Below are 24,715 nucleotides of genomic sequence, written 5' to 3'. Positions count from 1 at the left end.
TCTGTAATGACCTTTATGGGAAAAGAATCTAAAAAAGAGTGGATGTATGTATAACTGATTCACTTTGCTGTACAGCAGAAACTAACACAACATTGTAAATCAACTATACTCCAACTAAAAAAAATAAAAATAAAAAAGAGAAATGACCTTTGCTTACTTTGGACCTTCTTACATCCAGGCTTCCTGAATTTGAGTGTATATAGATTAAGGTTTTGTACTCAGCTTAAAACCCCTGTGGCCCTATTTGCATCATACATGTATACCAAGCATAAGTGAATCATATCAGAGAGTGAGGTCAAGTTTCAGAGAGCACACATGGAAACATGGAAATCTAGAGACACAGCCACAAGCCAAGCCTCAGGAGTGGGGTGCAGAGGCTTGGGTGTACACTCTGCCTGTCTCCCTTTCTCCCACATGAAGGTAGTACCACAGGCATCCATCATCCCTTGGCAGAGGCAAACCTTCCCTAGTCTGTCTAGTTTTTAGTCATTTACATCTTACATTTTTAAATTTGGGAATAACAATATGACCTGCAAATAGGTTAATATACATCGTCTTTTGAAATAAACCATCTGTAGGGAAAATCATAAAAGGGATTCTTGGAGAAGAAAATATTGGAGGTTACTCTACCAACTTATATTGACTCAGCTCTAAATCAAGAGAGCCACACAGGGCAAAGTGGGAGGCCTATTCAGATGGCAGCCAGGAGATCTGTAGTAGGTGGGGAGTGCGTAGCCAAAGGATGGAAGGTACAAACAGCAGTAAGAAAGCTCCAGAATGGAGGGGGTGGGGAAAGTACACAGGAGAAGAGATGTCTGTCACCAACTCTAATGAAAGTTCTCCTGTCCTGTCTCCAGCTTTCTCTTCGTCCTCTCATCTTGACAAAGAACAGAGTCTGGGCTGTAGATCTGCAAGCTATGATAACTGAAAAGAGCAAACTAGGTAGCAGAGAACCAAACAGAAAGATTCTGGCCAGAGACCTTTGCTTGTACAGTTCTTCTCCCTGGCCAAGGTGTACCCTTGCCCCTTTTAGGGTCTGGAAGAGTAAAGGAAGGTGTTAGTGGGGGCATTCAGCTGGCTCCCAGGAGTGGTCCTTGGATCCTTTCTTTCCTGTTCAATACAATAATACAGTCACCAGCCCTCTTACCAGGGAGATGGGAGCCTGGCAAGTTTGTAGGAGCCCTACGAGCCTGGGGGAGCAACTCAGTCATAGCTGTGGATTTGGGATGCTAAAGTGGCACAAAATTTGAAGATGAAATGAGGGGAGCCAAGGTCAAAACTGGAGAAGAGTCCAAACTGGGTTTTCAAAGTAAGCAGACCCAAGGCAGGCCCTAGGAGTGGAAGTGTGAGTCATAGGGCATGGCTCAGGGCAGAAGAGGAGAAGCAGCAGATGGAAATGGAAAACATGAGACCCAGGAGCTCAGGGCCGGTTGTCTGTGACTGTCATATTCCCAGGTAGATAGTCACACCTGGCTCTGCACTTGGGGCGGGGCACTGTCCAGAGACTGTCATGAATAGACTTTGCTTCAGAGTCTGCTGTGGCCTCCCAGGAGATTATATGCAAAGCAGGTTGCAGAACCCCGAATTTCTTCAGGTTCACATGACTGGGAGGAGCAGGACTGACCAATTCATCGCATTTTTCTTCTGAGGTTCCATGACAAAGTCCTTAGGATACCCAAGTAAACAAGGAGTTTTTTCATGACTGATGGAATGACTCACTGAGAAACCGGTTGCTCACAACTGATCAGGAGGCCAAAGGGGGAGACTTAGTTTCATAAAAGTTTCAAGTTGGGACAGAAACTGGACCTGGCCTTGGATCCCACAAGGCTATCAGTCAAAGAATTTGGGTGTGAACCCATAAAATGTGCTTGCTTATTTGTAAATTATATACTTATTATCACAGAGAGTGAATTATCAACTAACAGCAACATAGAAATGTTTCAATAATGAGATAAAGATGAACTAAACAGTTAAAAAATTTCTTTTACTTTATTAACAGCACAAAACTTCTTTCTCTTGTAAACAGGTTATTAATTATAATGTTTTGGTTTCTTAATCTTGTTAATCATGACAGCTTTATACTGGTTGTGGCTAATATCCCAAAAATACTCTACACTTAACTGAGATTCAGCATTGATGCTGGTTGGATGTAAGCCCATATCTTAGTTAGTCTTCTGGATAATTTTTAAGTTTGCGGGGCTTGGGGAGGCTGACTCTTCATAAGTTTGATTGGTTGATCATCATTTTTACATTTTAATATGGCTGAAGAAAAGCTAGAAGTAAAAGTGTAAGTTCTGCCATTTTCTTGTTTTTCACCAATGCTTGTTATCATTTTGTTTTGTTTTGTTTTTGTTTTTTTGCTGCATGGCTTGTGGGGTCTTAGTTCCCCGACCAGGGATTGAACCCACGCCCTCTGGCAGTGAAAGCTCGGAGTCCTGACCACTGGATCGCCAGGGAATTCCCAATGCATGTCATCATTATCTTAAATACAGTGTGGCTTTTCGCAGGATTTTTTTTTAGGACACCTGTCCGTTTTTCCAGGCTTAGTTTAATTAAAACTAAATAATATAATCTACAAACCCACTTCATGAATAAACTGCAGTTCACTCTAATGCTCTGGAAAAACACATACAATGCTGACCCGCCTGTTCGTTCTTTTGTGGTTTGGAGCTTCCACGCTCAGGAGGTATCCAGAAGCGCAGGTGACATGACCACGTGAGGGATCCAGTGACGAACTGAATATTAAATAGTAGTACAAAGTAATTTCTTATTTTTATTTTTTATTTTATGCATTTCTTAATAGAAGTTCTTACACTCTCTTCACACGACGAATGGCCTTGTCTTATGTATCACCTGAGACGTGGGTACCCTATTTGAGAGACCACAGGTCTAGAGTGACGGTTCTTAAACTTGGGTTTGCAGTTCTCTTTCACTGGCTCCCAGATGGGATCCTGGAATCTGCATTGTAACAAACACTCTGGGTAATCCTCATGCAGATCATTTGTGCTTGGGATCCTTGGGACAAGCATGACTCCCTGGAATCAGTATTCTTTTGGCCAAATAGAGGGCCTGCCTCTGTGTGATCAATAGCTTAGTCCTGGAAATTCCGCTACCCCATTGCTATGAAGGGCTAGAGTAAGCCTCTTGCACTAGGATTGAGCCAAGAGTGGGACCTGGCAATAAGGCTGGTAGGCTGGTCCATGTCTGCTTACACTGTGAGTCTGGTGGAGTGTCAAGGGCCAAACAACCATGGCAGCAACTCCTTCTGAGAGGACTGGCATATAATAAGGACTACAAATTCCTGTTGCTCCTTTGACAGTAGAGCACAGTTCCTATGAGTAAGTGAGATTCAATGTTTTTCAGATACATGGGGCTTCATTCTATTACGGAAGCCCAGGAAATTGGGAGAGTCCACTCAAAATGAGTACTATTCCTGAATCCACCTTTAAAAATTATTTAGAAAAGACAAACAATAATGATCATCATTCTCATTATCATGAATTTCATCATTATCATGACACTTGACAGTTTACAAAGGACTTCTTTTAAACCTATGAGGTAGGTTTTTTTTTTTTTTTTTTTTGCGGTACGCGGGCCTCTCACTGTTGTGGCCTCTCCCGTTGCGGAGCACAGGCTCCGGACGCACAGGCTCAGCGGCCATGACTCACGGGCCCAGCCGCTCCGCGGCATGTGGGATCTTCCCGGACTGGGGCATGAACCCGTGTCCCCTGCATCGGCAGGCGGACTCTCAACCACTGCGCCACCAGGGAAGCCCTACCCTTTCCTTTTAAAGCTATGCAAACTGAGGCTCACACCAGTGTTCCAGGTCACACAGGTCATCAACAGTGAGGTCCACATACTACCCAAAGCAATCTACAGATTTAATGTGATTCCTACCAAATTACCCACGATATTTTTCACAGAAATAGAACAAATAATCCTAAGATTCATATGGAACCATAAAAGACCGAGAGTCGCCAAAGCAATCCTGAAGAAAAAGAACAAAGCAGGAGGCATAACCCTCCCAAACTTCAGACAATACTGCAAAGCTACAGTAATCAATATCAGTGTGGCATTGGCACAAAAACAGACATACGGATCAATGGAACAGAATAGAGGGTCCAGAAATAAACCCACACACCTACAGTCAATTAATCTTCAACGAAGGAGGCAAGACAGTCTCTTGGGAAAAAGACAGTCTCTTCAGCAAGTGGTGCTGGGAAAGCTGGACAGCTGCATGTAAATCAATGAAGTTAGAGCTCACCCTCACACCATACACAAAATTCATCTTAAAATGGCTTAAAGACTTAAACATAAGACATGACACCATAAAACTCCTAGAAGAGAACATAGGCAAAACATTCTCTGACATAAATCATACCAATGTTCTCTTAGGTCAGTCTCCCAAGGCAATAGAAATAAAAACAAAAATAAATAAATGGGACCTAATCAAACTTACAAGCTTTCGCACAGCAAAGAAAACCATACACAAAATGAAAAGACAACCTACAGGATGGCAGAAAATATTTGCAAATGATGTGACCAACAGGGGCTTAATTTCCAAAATATACAAATAGCTCATACAACTAAACAACAAAAAAACAAACAACCCTATCCAAAAATGGGCAGAAGACCTAAACAGACATTTCTCCAAAGAAGACATAAAGATGGCCAATAGGCACATGAAAAGATGCTCGACATCGCTAATTATCAGAGAAATGCAAATCAAAACTACAATGAGGTACCACATCACACCAGTCAGAATGGCCATCATTAAAAACTCTACAAATAACAAATGCTGGAGAGGATGTGGAGAAAAGGGTACACTCCTACACTGTTGGTGCAGCCACTGTGTAAAACAGTATGGAGGTTCCTCAGAAAACTAAAAACAGAATTACCACATGATGCAGCAATCCCACTTCTGGGCGTATATCTGGACAAAACTATAATTCAAAAAGATACATGCACCCCTATTTTCATAGCAGCACTATTCACAATAGCCAAGACACAGAAACAACCTAAATGTCCACTGACAGATGAATGGATAAAGAAGATGTGGTACATATATACAATGGAATACTACTGAGCCATAAAAAGAACAAAATAATGCCATTTGCAGCAAGATGAATGGACCTAGAGATTACCTTACTAAGTAAGCCAGAAAGACAAACACCATATATCATCACTCATATGTGGAATCTAAAATATGACACAAATGAACATATCTATGAAACAGAAACAGAATCACGGACATAGAGAACAGACTGGTGTTTGCCAAGGGGAAGGGGGTTGGGGGAGGGATGGAGTGGGAGGTTGGGATTAGCAGATGTAACCTTTTATATATGGAATGGATAAACAACGAGGTTCTACTGTATACCACAGAGAACTATATTCAATACCCTATGATAAACCATAATGGAAAAGGATATTTTAAAAAAAGACTGTATATATATGTATAACTGAATCACTTAGCTATATAGCAGTAATTAACACTGTAAATCAACTATATTTCAATAAAAAAATTAAAAAACAAACAGAACAGCGAGGCCCAGATTGAAGTCCAGTCAAGTGTCTGCAAGTATCCTCTCCTACACCATAGCTACCTGAAAACCAGGAAGGCTAATTTTCACAGGGGATGGTTTTCCTTTTTCCCAAGTATTGCTCATGAAAATATCTGGTAGTTTTGTCTAACAGAGACAAAACCCAATAGATACACAAAGTGCTGATAATGGATGCAGCACATGCAAGATTTCCCTAGCAGTCATTGAGAAAACAATGATAAGGACATTATCAAAAGTGGTATATTTTCTCCAAAGAGCTCAAAGTGCTTTTGTATTGTTTTCAAAATAGGTTTCAGTATTATCCCTACTTTGGCAATGAGTCTTCTTCTATGTCAAAGTGTGATTCTTCCTCTTATCATTGCTGGCTTGCACAGATTTTATTGCTTGAGATATCTGCTCACACTGTTCTTAATGACCACGCTTTGCTTATTGACACTAGGAGGGTGACTACCATCTGTACCAACACCATCAGAACTGCACAGAAATCTTCATTTTATATTCTGTGATGCTAGTGTTTTGAGGGGAAAAAAAAAACAAGAACAAAGCAGATAATCATGAGAAACAGTGAGAAGGAAAGAAGAAGTTTCTGTTAAATGATGAGTATAGATTAGAAGGTACATTTTCACTCAGTTATTGAAGCCCCCTTGGAGCCAATCTCTTCTGGGTTGTTACAAAGCAGTACACAAATCCTACTTATACAGAATATGACTACCTCCTAGTTACAGAGAGAGACGAAGCACAGGTTGCTAACACTTGGTCATCTAGGTGAAGGGTATTTGGATGCTCACTATTCTTTCAATTTTTCTATGGGTTTGAAATTTTTTGAAACAAAAAATAAAATTTTTAAAAGCATCATAAAGTTTAGAAATAACAATAAATTGGAAAACATTTCCAACACACATGATAAAAAAATTGCTAATATTCTTAAATACAAAGTGTTCTCGCTGATAATAATAATAAAAACCCTTGACATAGACAAAAGGACATCAATAGAATACTCACAGAGCTAGAAATGCAAACAACCAGTAAATAGGTGAAAAATATTTAATCTCACTGGTAAACAAGAATTAAATTATATATTACTGTTTTTCTTAACAAGTTAGCAAAACATGTCATTTAAAACACCCTAATACTCAGTGCTGATGAGGGGGCCGAAAGATGGGTGTACTTTTATACTACTGGTGGGAGGTATAAGTTGTCACAAAGTTCTTAAAGGAGGTTTTTCAAAGTATGTGAGAAGATTTTTTAAACTGTTATTTTTTAATTTGGTAGTTTGTATCTTAGGAATTTCTCCTAGGATATAAGGAGAGATACGCATGGATCTCTGTATAAGTTTGTTCATTTCAGTGTTATATTTAGTAGCAATAAACTTGGAAATACCTTAAATGTTAACAGTAACAATGATTAAATCTGCAACACATCTGTGTATTATATAGCTATTAAAACCAATATTGTCCAAGACATTTTCATGACATGGAAAAATTCTCACAGCATATGTTGAGGGGAAAAAAGGGGGATGCAAAATTGTATCTCAATTCAAATTCACTTTTTAAAAAAAATTAATTAATTTATTTATTTTTGGCTGCATCGGGTCTTCGTTGCTGCACACGGGCTTTTCTCTAGTTGTGGTGAGCAGGGGCTACTCTTCGTTGTGGTGCATGGGCTTCACATTGCAGTGGCTTCTCTTGTTGTGGAGCACGGGCTCTAGGCACTTGGGCTTCAGTAGTTGTGGCATGTGGGCTCAGTAGTTGTGGCTCTCGGGCTCTAGAGCGCAGGCTCAGTAGTTGTGGCGCACACAGGGCAGGTTGATTTGTTAGTTGTTCCGCGGCATGTGGGATCTTCCCGGACCAGGGCTCAAAACAGTGTCCCCTGCACTGGCAGGCAGATTCTTAACCACTACGCCACCAGGGAAGTCCCCAAATTCACTTCTAAATACATAAATACAGAGGTAAAAGGATTTGTAAGAAATACACTAAGAGAGTTTCGCTTCTAGGAAGATGGTATAGAAATACTTTCCCCTATTCCTTCTGATAAATACAATTAAAACCCCTGGATGTTATATATAAAACAAACTTAAGAAGACTCTGAAAGGTGGAGAGTAGGGGAGGACACGATGGTGAGGTCCCTGGATTTTCCGCTTGCCTCATCTATCCCATATCTGACCTATTTTATTTTCATTTCCTCTGAAGAAGTTCTCTTAACATTTCTTGCAAGACAAGTCGCTGGTGACCAATTCTCTTAGCTTTTGTTTGAGAACATCTTTATTTCTTCTTCACTTTTGAAGATAATTTCGCTGGATACAGAATTACAGGTTGGCGGGTTTTTTCTTTCCACACTTCAAATATTTTACCTCACTCTCTTCTTGCTTGCGTGGTTTATGAAGAGAAGTTTGATATAATTCTTATCCTTGTTCTTCTGTAAGTTTTTTCCCCAGTCTTCAAGATTTTCTCTTTGTCCTTGGTTTTCCATAGTTTGAATATGATTTGTCTAGGTGTGTTTTTTTTGGTATTTATCCTCCCTAGTATTCTCTGAGCTTCCTGGGTGTATGGTTTAGCATCTGTCGTTAATTTTGGAAAACTCTTAGCCATTATTACTCAAATATTTCTTCTGCTCCTTTCTCTCTTCTTTTTCTGATATTCTCAACATGGGTATGTTACACCGTTTATAGTTGTCCCACAGTTCCTGAACATTCTGTTCTGCTTTGTTAATTTTTTTTCTCCTTGCATTTCATTTTTGGAGTTTATACTGACATTTCTTTAAGCTCACTGATTCTTTCCTTGGCCATGCCCAGTCTGTTAATAAGACCATCAAAGGCATCCTTCATTTCTGACAATATTTTTTATTTCTAACATTTCCTTTTGATTCTTTTTGGAGCTTCAACCTCTCTGCTTACATTACCCATCTGTTCTTGTATATTGTCCACTTTTTCCCATTAGTGTCTTTAGCATATTAATCATAGTTATTTTTATTTCCTGGTCTGATAATTCCAAAATCTCTGTCATATCTGAATCTGATTCTAATGCTTGCTTTGTCTCCTCAGACTGTTTTCTTCTTGCCTTTTAGCATGGCTTGTCATTTTTTGTTGGAAGCTGGACATGATGTATTAGGTAATAGGAACTGAGGTAGGTAGGCATTTAGTGTGAAGTAAGTAGGCCTTTATCTGGCCAGGTGTTATGCCATGTTTACTGTCTGCTGTAACTGTAGATGTCTGAGGCTTCAATTTCCCCAGCTATCTTTGTTTTTGTCCCCCCTATTGTTTTTGGGTTTCCCTAGAAACTCCTTCCTAAATAGAATCTGAGACTTGCAGTTCTTTCACCTGTAATCCTCTGTATGCAGAGGCTCTGTGGATGTAGTATGTGTTGGGGGGAAACGTGCAATAATCCTGTGATTAGGTCTCATTCTTTTGGAGGGTCTGTGTCCCTGTTACCATCACAAGTTTTTCTCAGCATTTCCCCCCCTTAGGTGAGACAGGAAGACTAGAGGGATCTGGAGTTAGCTAATTGCCCTTCCTCAGGTCAGATAAGGCTTTGATAAAATAGTTTTCCCTGAGACCTAGCTTTCATTATAGAGAACAGAACAAAGAACAGAACTTGGAGTATTCTCTTCCTCTTTCCCTGCCGGAAGCAGGAGGGGATTTTTCTCTGATCTTCACAGAGAAAACAAGGTGGGGCTCCTAGAGGTAAAACTCATGGAAGTATGGGTCATCTGCCATCCTAAGACTTGGCCCCTCCGAGTTTTTAACTCTCAAGGGAATCCACACTGAGCCTCCAGAAATTTGTTGACTAGAATTTAAGTGCTCTTCCCAGCACTGGCTCCAGCAGCAGGTTTCTGCTCTTGGGCTTTATCCACCTCTTTCTCCAGTTTTGAAGACAGCAGTTTTCCCTGTGATCTCAGTTCTTTGATGTATCTAAGAAGAGTTGTTTTTCTGATTCTTCAGCTTTCTTGCTGAGGATTGGAGCGAAACTTCCAAGCTCTTTACATATTGGAATGAAACCAGAGTCCATAAATTGCTTTTTAATTGTAATTTTACAAAAGTGGGCATCACAATAGAATCAAGAAAGTGAGTCATTTGTTGTTGAGTTTAATTGCCCTTAATTATGTTGACCATCTTAAAGAACTGGAACCTGCTTTAAAATTAAAATTAAGACCTACATTACACACATATACACATTCTTACAACTTTATTTTGTTTGCACATTGCTATCCCATGGAACTCCTCACTGCTTAACAAGGAAAACCTTTCACCACCTTTGATCCTTAAGTCTCTGCAATTATATGAAATAGCAGAAGTTTAAAGAGTATAATGATGGGGACTTCCCTGGTGGTGCAGCGGTTAAGAATCTGCCTGCCAATGGGTTCAACATGGGTTCGAGCCCTGGTCCAGGAAGATCTCACATGCCATGGAGCAACTAAGCCCGTGCACCACAACTACTGAGACTGCGCTCTAGAGCCCAGGAGCCACAACTACTGAGCCCACGTGTCACAACTACTGAAGCCCGCATGCCTAGAGTCCACGCTCTGCAACAAGAGAAGCCACCGCAATGAGAAGCCCACACACCGCAAGGAAGAGTAGCCCCCACTCGCCCCAACTAGAGAAAGCCCTCACGCAGCATCGAAGACCCAATGCAGCCAAAAATAAATAAATTTATGAAAAAAAAATAAAAATAAAAAAAATAAATGAAAAATATAAGGATGAACTGCTTAGGGATCAGCATTTTGAATATATTTAACATTGGCTATATTGTGACTTAATTTTATTTAACAAAATACAGCATATTGTATTTTTTTAATTGAGAAATATTTTATAGAGTAGTAATTCTGTCAATTGTGCATCATATAAACTCAGCCAGAGATAGAGCTTTTTATTCATGCTATAATGGTCATTATCAGGCTAGGAAGTTCTTATGCTTAATAAACAACTGCAGTTTTATAGTGCTAAAAATGCTAAAGTTGGTCAAATTTATTGTAATTACCAATAGAATATTTCCCATAAAATGTAATTTAACTAGGAAGCATTGTTTTTAAGTTACAATTTGTGAAGCTTTTATGATAGCAAATTTGACTTTAATTTTTTTTTTTAAACTTAGGTTGCTTCCAGCTGTAATTGATCAGAAATCATTTATTTTCCCTCTGGAATCTGAGGGGAAACTTTGGCAACCCCCAAGACAGCACAGTTCACTTCCACATGCCTTTCCAAGAGTAAAGGTAGGAAGAGAGAAATCCATAGAGACAGAAAGTGGATTGGTGGTTGCCAGAGGCTGGAAGGAGGAGGGGGGGAGAGTGGGGAATGATGTCTAATGCTTGTCAAGTGTCTTTGGGGGAGGATGAAATATTCTGGAATTAAATAGTGGTGATGGCTGCACAGCTCTGTGAATCTACTAAACACCATTGAATTATATACTTTGAAAGGGCGAAATTAAAGTTTATGAATTATATCTCCATAAAGCTGTTAGAAAAGAATTTTTGTTTTTTCAAGAGCAAAGGTGGGAAATTGTGTTCTAAATGAGAAAACATGCCATTGTTGTTTCAGATATGTTCACAGCATGGTCAATTTCTATGACAAAAGAGCTTTCTTTGAAGTTAAGTTTCCAGGCGGCAAGGAATAGAGCCCAAGAGGTTTCTGGCTTTTGGTTATTCTTTCAATTTGATTCCTGTTTCCTCCCTGACTCCCCCAAAGTGGTAACAGTTCACCTCTTCTGGGTACCAGATGCTATTTTCAGTGCTTTGGGAACATTAACTTGTTTAACCTTCAGAATAATCCTAGAAGGAGATGTTATTATTATCTTCATTTTATTGATGAAGAAGCCAAGATGCAGAAATGTTAAATAAGTTGCCCAAGAGAACACAGCTAGTGTCAGAGCCAGGATCATGAACCCAGAAATGTAGGGATCCAGGGCTGTGCTCTTAACCACCATGATACCCTTTTTCAAGTAATAGCTTTATTGAGATACAATTTATATACCATAAAATTCACCCTTTTAAGAGGTTTTTAGTATATTCACAGAATTGTGCCACCATCACATGGTACCCTTTTTACAATTGTTTGTATTAGTTCTAGGTACTTTGGTAGGAAGCATCTTTGCTGTGGACATCTTTGTTGCAAGCATTTCCACCACAAGCATTTTTGCCACATAACTAATTGGCCATAAGGCAATTTTGCTACAAGAGATAAAATAACAAAAAACAAAAGAGGGACATTAACAAGGACATAAAGAAGCATGAGAAATGAATAACAAAATTTAAATGACTTTTTTGCAAAATACAAAATATTTGAATACATTTAAAATGTGGGTAGATCATGGCACTACTGTACAAATGACCGATTTTATTTTGTGGGTTTTACCTAAGCACTTGTCTTTCAAGTCTTTCATTCATAGTATTGTATACATATTTTTGTTTGTTTGTTGACTTGCCTCCTTGTTTGGCATTGTGCTTTTTCTTTTTCACTGACATTTCGTCCGTCATTAAGAGAGGTATCCGTTTACAAATACTAGGGTGCGTGTTTGTACCTGAGCTTTGCGTTGCCCTGTGAAAGCCGCCAAGCTGTGTTCTATTCTTGGCATATTTGTTACATGTCCGCTGATAGATGTTCCAAAGTTCTATGCGAAACCTGGCTTCAACTCTGCACCTTCAAGGCCTTCAGTCTCTTTCTCTTTCCAGGTAGTGTGCTTCAAAATAAGAAACCAGCTCTTGGGTCAAATCATCATCGATCAGCTTGATAAAGCCATCAATAATGACTAATGCATTTCAACCAGTGGAAACTGTCAAATCAAAAGCTGTCAACCAGTTATTTTATCTTTCATGGCAGAATTGCCTTATGGCCAATTAGTTATGCAGCAAGGATGTTTGCAGCAGAAATGCTTACAGCAAAGATGCTTATGATGAGAATGCCTTGTATTTTCCTTTATTACATTTGCCAAAATTTGTAACTAGATATTGTTATATGATTTAAAAAAAAATGCCTGACTTCCCACTAGATTATAAGCGTAATGAGGGCAGGATCCATGTCAGTTTGTCCATTGCAATGTAATGCCAGGTTACTCTCAACACATGTTTGTTGAATGAATAAATGAAACCGCCACAGTGACTTCGAATGCTGTGCTCATCCCCATATAAAATATTAATCCAGGATCCTCTGCACTCTCAAAGCAGCCCACTCCTACCTTTGTCACTGTACTTGTCACATTGGGTTCCTTCAGCCACTATCTGTGGAGTACTTCCTGTGTGCCAAGGACTGTTAGAGGCACCCTGGGATGAACAATTCAGACCAGGTCCCCCCACTCTCACAGAGCTTACATTCTAGGGGAGTGGAGACAGACCATCAATAAGAAAATACCAGGTAATAATAAAGGCTCTCACGAAAAACAAAAACAAAAACAGAGTGCTGTTATAAAGGGAGCTTAAACTTCTCATCTTCCTTACTATTAAGCCTCTGCTTTCGTTAAATGTTTACTTTGCCAAGAATCTCAGGAGGGCCAGAGTTAGTCCGTAAGCGGAAGATTAGAGATCTCCAGGTTGTAAAGACAATGAAATAAAATATATGAGATTAGGACTATTTTAGAACACATAGTTGCTATTATTATTCCAGGAAAAAAAACAAAACAAAAAACTATGGCCAGAAATTTATTTTCCCAAAAGAGTTCTGAATCCTGGCAAATGATTATAAAGATAAGGGATCTTATGTGCCCTGTGTTCTTTTAAATACTGCGAGCAGGGGTGAGCTCCATTTAGAAAGGGGCATGGACTGTTTCCCACCCTGACTTTACCTTCAGGGCCTGGATCCCTATTGTTGTTTTATATCTAATATCAGTGACATCTGCTTAAAAATGCATAACTGCTGACACAAAGATAGCCCTAATATTGCGCTGTAAAGTCAATGACAAACAGTGCTGTTTTGCCAGCTGTTCTATAAGCCTACTACACCAACTTCAAAGGTTGTATTATTGAGTAGCTGTGAAATCCAGCTGGGATATTACCACCTTTAATTGCCCACTGCCAACCTTTTAAACTAGGTAAACCCCAGTTGCTACTTTAAGCTCTTTCTCCAAAGTGAAGAAATTGTTTTTGGAATTCCATTTCACACCAAAAAAAACTAAAATGACAAGTCATCTGGAGTTTCTCAGTTGTAATTAAGAATCACAATATAGAATTGTTTATCACTTTCTCTTACATTTGAAAAAGCCATATTCTGATGGCTTTTCTTTATAATATAAAGAAAAGACTGGAGCTAAGGCTCCAAATCAACACCAGCCCAATCCTTCTTTTAGGCACCTTGGACGATAGGCGCACATGTACTCATAACAGTCAAGGAGAGGGTTTGAAATAACAAACAAAATAGATAAGAAGGAGGGAGGAAGAGGAGAAAAACTTTATAGGCCAAGAGAGTGTTTGATTTTCTTGTTGTGTTCGGCAAGCTAAGTCTGAAGGCAATTTCAAATAGAAGTTCCTCAACTGTTTAAATGCAAGGACCTACTTAGAAGCATGATACAATTTGTATGTTTGTGGAGCAGGTGAAAAAAACACATCTCATTGCTTGACAGTTATTTTCCAAATGAATTCCATAAGATGGATGCTTTATCCATCAAAACAAATATAAAAACATATATTGTGATCTAATACAATACAGCAATGTGTAAGATCTGTGTCTAAGATGGGAAGAATCTTTAATTTTGTGAATATGGATCTCACTGAGAAAGTGATTTTCGGAATTTGATAAAAACTAAAGTTTTGAGGATTTTTGCCATTATGAGGAATAACGTGATGAGAGATAAAAGACAGAAAATGTCAGGGCAAGTAAGGGTTGCTTTACAGATTTTCACTGTGGGTTATATCTCACTTAATATTGGATGGGAAAATTTTGCTGGTGAAATAGCGGGTGGATTTTACAGAATAAAGTGGGGAGAAGAGAATGCCTACAAGTAACCAACAAGCACTGTGATCTCTGTCTTCTCATTAGAATATAAGCTCCATGAGAGCAGAAACTTTTAAAAACGATTTTTCCCTTTCTGTGGTTTCTTAAAACCTTCTTAGTATGAAAATATTCAAATAAACCAAAAATAGTGTATGAATAACTATTTCTCCTTCACCTAGATTTAACACTTGTTAACCTTTACCAGTTTTGCTTCATCTATTTTTTATTGAAATGTTTTAAAACACAGACATATAGACATTTCACCCCTTAATGCTTTAACATGTGTCTTTAAAAATGAACACATTCCTACTTAGCCACAATACCATTATCACACCATTATAACATTACCATTATAACAATACTTCCTGAATGTAATAAATACTCAGGTCATATTCAGATTTCCCTCATTATCCTCCAAACGGCTTTTACTGGTCTTTTGTCCAAACTTGGATCTGCTAAGATTTATACATTGTGTTTGATTATTTTATTTCTTAAGTCTCTATTAATCTAAAGCAGAGAGACTCTGTTTAGTTCATTACTGTAACCAGTGCCTAGACAGTGCCCAGCCTGGAGGAGGCTCTCAATAGATGGCAACATGATGGTCAGAAGGATGAGTTCACATCCCGGTTCTCTACCACTTACTATCTGTACTTTGGCAAGTCATTTAACCTCTCTGTGCCTCAGCTCCTCATCTGCAAAATGGGCTCTATGACACCCTGTTGTAAGGATAAATGAGTTAACATACGTGCATGTTTATAACAGTGCCCCACGCATGGTGAGTGCTATGTAAGTGTTCATTCTTCTTCTTATTTGTTGATGAATACTGGTCAACCTCACTTATGTACCTGATATGTACCAGGCAGTATTTTAGGCATCTGCCAAGTTTCTCTACTCTCATGGGGCTTACATTCTAGTTGGGGTAAGGTAGTCATTAGGAAAACAGAAAACAATCTGAAAAGTAAACATAGAGTATGTTAGTTGATGAGAGAAAAGTTAGGTTAGGAACATAGGGAGTGTTGGGATGATCTCACTTGGAAGGTGACACTTGAACAGAAATCTGATGGATATGGGGAAGCAAGTCATTTGGCAAATAATTGGGGAAAGGGTGTTCCAGGCAGAGAAGACAGAACCTGAAAAGACCCTGAATTAGGAGTGTGAACAGCAAGGAAGCTAGAGAGGAATGTGCAAGGGGGAGAGAAGTAGGAACAGGGATAGGGACCAGATCTTGCAGACCGTAAGGACTGCAGAGATCTGAGTGAGATGGGAGGCTTTTCACCAGGGGACCAATCGGATATGATTTGCAATTGACAAGGGTCACTCTGGCTGCCAGGCGGAGAATATGATGTAGAAAGGCAAGGGTGGAAGCAGGAAGACCATTCAGGAGCCTGTGTTAGCCATGATGATGAAATTATATCTCATCCTCACAACATTTCTGAAGGAAGGAATTATTGTTATCCCCATCTGACAGACGAGCATATCGGGGATGAGAGATGATAGTAACTTAAAACTAAGAAATAGGAGAACTGGGATTCAGACTCAGCTCTGTTTAACTTCAGAGTCCTGGCTTTTCCTCACCACTGTTAAAAATACGAAACCTTGAGATCCCTCCCTGTGTTTGCCACAGGGAAATTTACAACTGGGGGAAAAAAAAGAAAGCAGCTGAATAAATTCCTGATTTTTTCCACAAAAGTTCCTAACCATCCCCAGAATTATCCTCAGATATGTCCCTCTAAACTTTCCCAAAGAAACTTCTCAATGCAATGCTCCTGATAAAAGTGACCTTTTCCATTTCTGATTTGTTGCAGTGATACTAATATGGCAATTGTGAAGCCACATTAGATTTATAATACACTATCATACTCTATCATATGCAATGCTGTTTTACTGTAATTGGTTACCATTCAATTAGTTTATATATAAAAAGAGGTTTATACTTTACAGTATAACTTATGGCTAGTGGAACAGGTGATTAAACATGGTATTTGGGGTTATTTCTACAAAAAATGGGCATCAAAAATAGGCCCTTAGCAGGACAGGAATAAAGATGCAGACGTAGAGAATGGACTTGAGGACAGAGGGAGATCAGCTCGGTGCTTTGTGACCACCTAGAGGGGTGGGATAGGGAGGGTGGGAGGGAGACACAAGAGGGAGGAGATATGGGGATATATGTAGATGCATAGCTGATTCACTTTGATATACAGCAGAAACTAACACACCATTGTAAAGGAATTATACTCCAATAAAGGTGTTTTAAAAAAAATAGGCCCTTAGGGCTATATTTTCTAATAACTGTTTCTATGAGAAGAGTCAATTAGCTACATATTTATGACTTAGAGCATCTTCTCCAGAAACATAAGCTATTTACTACAACTGCAAAGCACACTCAAAATTTATTATATGGTATTCCATGGTTCAATAACATTTCAAAGATGGCATCCCAAATTTCTCCTGCCTCTCTCCCTGGCTTACCAGGGGATGCTAACTTCTGGGCATTCAGGGAGCCCTCATTCCCTGGCCACCAACACATGAGAGTAGCTTGTAGCAAAAGAAGGGAGGTCACGGAATTAGCAATTGGCCCATGTGCCATAAAAACAGGACAGAATGTCACCTTTGGCACACACTACTGCTATAAGCTGATGCCAGTGTCTCCATGGCATATTTTAAGAATGACACAAACATAGTAAAACTAAAAAATGTCTTTCCTCACTGGTGTGCTGTTTCATTTCTTCAAATATTTTGATTTTAATGCTACTATGTGCTAGGTGCTAGAACGCAAATTTCAGTGCTGTAGGTGCTCACAGTCTGTAGACAGGCATTCTACAGACAGAGTGGTGAGTGCAATATTAGAGGTTTGGCAAAAGTACTCTGGTAGGGCCAGGGGGATATGCCAAATGCCTGGGCTTTGTTGTAATCAGTAAGTACATCATCTCTAAAATCTGTTTCAACCACAGCAGTCTCTGACCTCTATGTCCTAGTCTGCCAGCTCACATAGTACATTCTTCCAACAATTCTTCACTTCAGTAAGCACCTTCAATCCACTGACCTCTCATTATTTCACTAGTTATCACTTTTATCTTATTGTACTTGCTTCCTTAGCTAGGGTAGACTGCATGACTGTGGCAGAAATTTTTAATTCCCTACCCAGTATCCGTTCCCTCATCTGCATTACTATAAACTGTGATTTTGTTCAGGATGGCATCATGCCAGGTGGAATAAGGGTCCTCATTTCTGAGCCTTCCTTGCAGCTAAGTATGACCATGTGTCCCAATTCTGTCCAGTGAGTACTGAGCAGCAGTCTCCTGGGGTTGGTTCTAGGGGATATTTTGCTTTCCAAATGAAAGGATATAGTAACAACTGGCATGTCCCTTCTCCCCTTTCCTCCTTCTTTCTCCCCTGAACACAGACATGACAACTGGAGTTGCAGCAAGCATATTGCAACCACAAGGTGACAAGCGTAGGGACAAAGGGCAATATTCTGAGGATGGTTAGGACAGAAAGGGGGAAAGGGACTGGGCCCCAATGGCTTTCCTGAGCAGCTGATTTTTAGCTAGATATATGGGTGCCCAACATAAAGACTACATTTCCCAGCATCCCTTGCAGTTGGACATAGCTAATATGACCAAGTAGTACTGGCTAATGAAATGTTAGGGGTGGGTATTGTGGGAAGTTTTCTGGAAACTGCCTTAAAAGATAGCTGACTTGTGCTCTTTGATCTTTTTCTTCCCCTTTCTCTATTCTTCTGCCTGGAATGGGGCTGTGTTGGCTGGAACTCTAGCAGCCATCTTAGACCAAGAGGAAGAGGCCCATACATTAGGGATAGCAGAATATTAAGCTGGAAGGAGCCTGGTCCCTAGTAACTTCCTGGATTTCCAAACCAACCCTGACCAACCTATCTCTGGACTTCATATACATGAGAACAATAAATTCTGTCTTACTGAAGTAATATTCTTCCAATTTTCAGTCACATACAGCAAACAATCTTATTCTCATTACCGTTATCCTTCTCATTACCAAATTTAATTTTTCTATGTTTGGATTTATGGGTTGTTTTTTTTTTTCTTTAACTGGAGGTGAGATACGTATTTCAATTAGTGATCAGAAGTTCAGTCATTCTGGGTCATGCAGAGGATGGATTGGAGGTAAGGAGACCCATTGTAGGGGCCATTACAGAGGTCCATGTAATAATCAATGAGAGCACAGATCAAAGCAGTGCCTGTAGGAATTAGAGAGGAAGTAAAGAATAGCAAGATCCTGATATATAGGAAGTTAAATCAAGAGTGTATCAACAAACATTTCGTTGTAATGGGACAGCATGTTATGATGGAAAGAGGCTTTTGAAGTCAGAGACATCAATACAATCCTGTCTCTCCACTTTTGGATTATATGACCTTGAGAAGTCCCTTAGCCATTTGTCCTCATTAGTAAAGTAGTGATAATATCATATGCTCCCTCTTCCCATTTTAAGGGCTATAGGACAGCACTTGGATTATGACAAGCCCCGCATATTATGGTGCCAAGTACAAAATAGAGGCTGAATAAATGTTAGCTCTCTCCCCCAACCTTCCTCTTGTTCTACAATTCAACTACAGGAATCAGAACATAGGACAGGCACATCGGAATGGAATTAAAGTCTTAAGGTTTTGTTAACCTGAGGCAGCTGGGCTTTTTAGAAGCAGCTTGGGGTTAAGTGATGCTGTGATTGTTGATCCCCTAGCCTAGCAGGGAGGTAAGAGGGAATATCATAAAGCATAGAATGTTAGAAATCAAATAATAAATTAATGAATAATTAAATTTTAACTACACTTTAATTTTAAATATAACTTGTTATTACGAAAATTTACCTTTGAATGGACACAAAAACAAAATGAAATCCATGTAACCATCACCCAACTTTAACAGTTGCCTTAATTTTACCATTCTTATTTCATCTATTCCCTCCACTTTTCTCGGTGAAGTCTTTTAAAGCAAATCCCAGACATCATGTCATTTTTACCTTTAAACACCTCAGATAATGACTTAAAAAAAACAGAATTATTATCTCATCTAACAAATTTAACAATGCATTAACACTGTATAATTCTCAGTCCATGTTCAGTTTTCCCCAATTGTTTTAAAACTGTTCTTGTTTGTTTGAATCAGGATGTAAACAATGTCCACACATTGCATTTGTGGTTTTTTGTTGTTTATTTTTTAAAATTGAAGTATAGTTGATGTACAATATAAGTTACAGGTGTACTATAGTGATTCTCAATTTTTAAAGGTTATAGTCCCCATGTTGTACAATATCACACGTTACATTTGTATCTCATTTTATCTATAGCAGTTTCCCTCATTTAAAAAAATGTCACTTATACACAACATTGTAAATCAACTGTACTTCAATTTCTTTTAAATGTCACTTATTAAAGAAACCAGGTCATTTGTCATACAGGTTCTCCACCCCCTTAGTCTGGATTGGCTGATTGCAATCTCATGGTGTCATTTTACACATTCCTCTGTCCCTAGTATTTCTTGTAAACTAGTAGTTTTATCTAGAAGCTTGATCAGATTCAGGTGACATCTTTTTGGTGGGAATACTTCACAGGTGGTGAGGTGTACTTCCTTTTATAGCATGTCAGGAGGCAATTTCTTTTCTCTCTTTTAATGATGTTATTAAGATTGATCAGTGAGTCTGAGTATTACCAGTTTGATCTATCCTATATAAGTTCCCCACAACCGGGCTTTCCTGGTGGCGCTGTGGTTAAGAATCCACCTGCCAGTGCAGGGGACGCGGGTTCAAGCCCTGGTCTGGGAAGATTCCACATGCTGTGGAGCAACTGGTCCCATGCACCACAACTACTAAGCCTGTGCTCTGGAGCCCACGAGCCACAACTACTGAGCCTGCATGTCACAACTACTGAGGCCCATGTGTCTAGAGCCCGTGCTCCACAACAGGACAGGCCACCACAATGAGAAGCCCGCACACCGCAACAAAGAGTGGCCCCTACTCGCCGCAACTAGAGAAAGCCCGTGCACAGCAGCAAAGACCCAGTGTAGCCAAAAATAAACAAATAAATTAATTAAAATAATAGTAAAATTCCCCACAATCTTTCACCTAATGATATTAGCAAAAACTGATATTTACCTAACTAATTATTTCATTAGGGATTACAAAGTCATAATTTTATTTGTTTATTGGTAATTTTATAATTCTATCATTCCTTCCGCATTTATTAGCTTCTCTGAAGAACTTTCCCTTAGCAACTCTTTGGTGAATCTGAAAAACAGATTTTCAGGAAAAGGATAAATGTATGATTCTTTCTTTGATCTATCTACTTTCAGATTAATTTATCAATTAGGGTTTTTTTGGGGAAGGGGGAAATATTATTAAGAACTATAGATTTTTATATATTTGAAGTGTTTCACTGCATTGCATTATTATTTTGGGGCCTGTAGGATCCTGAGTAGTACTTTATCATTTGAGATACTTAACACACATTAGTCACTTAAACCTCACAAACAACCCCATGTAGGTAGGTATTACTACCCAGTTTTAACAAATGAAAAATCTAGATCATATAGCTTGAACTAGGACTTGGTATCTACTGTTCTTTCAAATAAATATAATAATGGTTGAAAGAATCAGAGCATTAAAGGTGACTGGATTCTTTTTTTTTTTTTTGGTTTTGAGATTAAACAGCAGGTATTTTTAACCAGTGGGAATATGATATTAACCAACATACACTTTAGAAGGCATTACTTGTAGTGGGACTTCCCTAGAGGCACAGTGGTTAAGAATCCACCTGCCAGTGCGGGGGACACGGGTTCGATCCCTGGTCCGGCAAGATCCCACATGCCGCGAAGCAATTGGGCCCGTGCGCCACAATTACTGAGCCTGCGCTCTAGAGCCCACAAGACACAACTACTGAGCCTACGTGCCACAACTACTGAAGCCCGTGTGCCTAGAGCCCGTGCTCTGCCACAAGAGAAGCCACCACAATGAGAAGCCTGCACACCACAACGAAGACTAGCCCCCGCTTGCTGCAACTAGAGAAAGCCCGCATGCAGCAACAAAGACCCAATACAGCCAAAAAAAAATTTCAATTAAAAAAAATTAAAAAATAATTTAAAATTAATTTAAAAAAAGAAGGCATTACTTGTAGCAAACACTGTTGAGAATAATGTTATGCTGATAATACTGTAACTTAGTAAATAGCTTGTCTCAACTTTGTTTGTGAAGCATTTCAATTTTGATTACTCTGTGTGGGATCTACTGCTCAGACGTATGTCATTTTATGGTCTGCCCATGTCTGGGGAGCTGGCATTACATGCTGCCTAGTGTTTTACATTCAGAACTTCTTCTAAAAGAAACCTTAGCCTCTTATGTTCAAGCCTTAGTTTTAATAGCAGAAGCTATTTCCTTCTTACATAACTTTGTGGGCATAGTAATAAAATAAATACCACAAAATCACTGATGAGATGAAAATTGAGCTCCCTGCTCTGTGCAGCCAAGTAGGTAAAACAGTAATTGGCTCTGATAATAACTTTTGTTCTTACAAACCAAAGTCTAAATGAGAGTCACATTTGATATATCTGCTTGTAATTACTATCAAAAGGAGAGGATACAAAGTTTAGATTGTTTAGTCACTCAAGATAGATTAAATAAATTGCTGTCTTTTCTTGAACAATTTAAGAAAATTTTCTGAGATTATTTCTGATATTTATCTCACTGTTGGTAAAAAATGATCATCTTCCAGAGCATTGCTTTTACGCTTAATGGAATGATTTTGTTTTTGTTTTTAAATCTATAATTATTTTTCTTGAAAAATCTTATTACTGGGTCTGACAATGTAGCTTATGCTCATAAATATTTCCCTATACATCTCTATAGATGGTTTGTAAGATAAATTTAGGTTATGAATGTATATGACAGTGATTTTCAGTGAGACCATTTGATATTTTTATATTATTTAAATGTAAACTCTTAGTATTTTTTAAAAGGGGAATTAAATCATATGTGCTACATATTATTTTGGCATACACATGCTTTGGAGTCAAAAGAGAAAATATTAGAATATTAATAATTTTAAAGGATTTTTCCATTGCTTTAGAAGCTAATAAAGAATTGCTATTACAACCTATCATTTCTGTTGGATTTCTATTTACATTTTGATTTCTTTCCAGAAATATCTGTGTTCAGTGCCACAGAAATGTAAAAATGGAAGGAAACAACTAGTTTTTAATGCCAGTTTTAACAATGATTCTGTATTTGATCATTTCCTTTCTATACCAGTCCCAAAGCCACATAAAGTTGATGGAGCATAAGAAAACTAAGAAAATGGCTATGGTCCACTGAGCCAATGATCCCAGAATTTAAAAGTTCTAACAAAGCTTAGACATGATAGATGAAGTTATTGCCATCAGCTGTATACAGAATACACATTTAAAAAACACCCGAATTACAGAAACCACATCCAGCCAATATAATACATATTAGCAATTTCCCAGTACTTGGTAGAATGGAAATTATTCTGAAAGTTTAATTAAGAAGGAAAAAATTATGTTCAGGTATTAATTTCAATAAAAGAGGCACTCAGCTTCCATGCAAAAACCCTGGAGTAGTGCTGTAAGTGTGGGTTACCCACAGAAGGAAAGCTATTTATAATTAGGCACTACATTATTTTTGTCACCACACAGACTTTAAGGAGAGGGAAGAGCTATGCCTTATTTGTAACCTGGGTCCCTGCATGGGTTAAATCATGTGCACAATTGAGTGCAGTTATTTGGAGATCTGGTCTAAAAACTATTAAAAAAATAAAAAGAAGGTTTGGGGCTTCCCTGGTGGTGCAGTGGTTGAGAGTCCGCCTGCCGATGCAGGGGACACGGGTTCCTGCCCTGGTCCGGGAGGATCCCACATGCCGCGGAGCGGTTGGGCCCGCGAGCCATGGCCGCTGAGCCTGCGCGTCCAGAGCCTGTGCTCCGCAACGGGAGAGGCCACAACAGTGAGAGGCCCGCGTACCGCAAAAAAAAAAAAAAAAAAAAAAGGTTTGGAGACTGTGTTAAGAAATAACTTATCTAGACGGCATGCATTCCATAGGTGTTTTTGTAGTCTTCCCCTTCACTTTGACCTCAGGCACAGGCCATGTATGAATGCTTAAGATCAAAGAAATTACTACAGCATGAGCTCATCTGGCTGGTTCCTATAACCGTTTTAACAATTGCATCAGATCGCCCTCAGAACTAAGACACTCCATTGAAAGGAAATCAGTGTTTTTAATTGCTCACACCTCCTTTTTAAAAAGTCACAAAGACCACATATTGTATGATTTCACTTATAAGAAATATCCAGAATGGGCACATCCAAGAGAAAGAAAGTCGATTAGCAGTTGCCAGGCTCTGGATAGAGGAGGAGATGAGCACTGATTGTTAATGGGTATGAGTTTTCTTTTTGGGTAATGAAAACGTTCTGAATTCGAGGTAGGGGTGATGGTTGTATAACATTATGAATATGCTAAAACCCAGTAAATTTAAAAGTCACAAAAGACTTCAGAAACTGTTGGTACTACCATATTCCTTAAGTGTCAATTTACCTTTTAGCATCAAATAATAGAAAGCAAAACATGGGAGGGGGAGATTGGGGGGTTGACAGTCCTTCAAGAGACAGACTGTCAAGTCTAATGTCGCACTTTGCAAATAAAGAAACTGGCTTCCAAAGAGGGGAAGTAACTTACCCAAGGTCACACGCAGGCAGTCCAGGGTAGAGCAAGATTGGAGCCTAGGTCTCTGGTCACCTATCCAGTGCCCCTTCCCGGCTACCACTGTGCTGCCTCTCCTGGTGGTACATATTTAAGCATCTCAGCAGTAACTCATTTGAATTATTTTAAATGAGGAACACGTGGTTCAAATGAGATGTGTGTTTCTTTTTTCTAATGAGAGCATGTATTTTTCCTATAGATAGCAAAAGCTCTGCGAAGGAGTGGATAAGTTTGTTGTGGTAAATTTACCAAGTCCAAACTGAGATTTACCTGTAAATGTCCCTCAAGGAAAGGGGACACTTTAACAGACCAAGGGAGCCCTCTACCTGCATAGTCGTAGTATAGGCTTCATTGGCAAAATTCTTGACCTGGAAAGCTAAAAATAAATCGAGACCAGGTATTCTATCCTTTGTCCACCTTTGTTGGCTTCTAGCAGTATTTTTGAGAATATGAATGGCGTCTGCAGATGGATTTTTATGAGTAACAGGATACACAGAGGAAAATCTGCA

General features: G+C 39.0%; 1 protein-coding gene across 1 annotated transcript in view; it reads left to right on the top strand.

Annotated features, from left to right (window-relative positions):
• IQCH (IQ motif containing H) overlaps positions 1–24,715 on the top strand; it is a 212,313-nt gene that overhangs the window by 11,534 nt on the left and 176,064 nt on the right. The window contains 1 exon segment of the mRNA XM_089907078.1: positions 10,649–10,766. Within this exon segment, the coding sequence (XP_089763204.1) occupies positions 10,649–10,766 (118 nt within the window).

The sequence above is a fragment of the Delphinapterus leucas genome, chromosome 2 (assembly GCF_059928025.1).
Source record: "Delphinapterus leucas isolate spDelLeu-1000000601 "Yukka" chromosome 2, BTC_Dleu_Yukka2, whole genome shotgun sequence".
In the NCBI taxonomy this organism is placed as follows: domain Eukaryota; kingdom Metazoa; phylum Chordata; class Mammalia; order Artiodactyla; family Monodontidae; genus Delphinapterus; species Delphinapterus leucas.
Note: the sequence above shows the minus strand (reverse complement) of the source record. Positions and strands in the feature narration are given on the sequence as shown.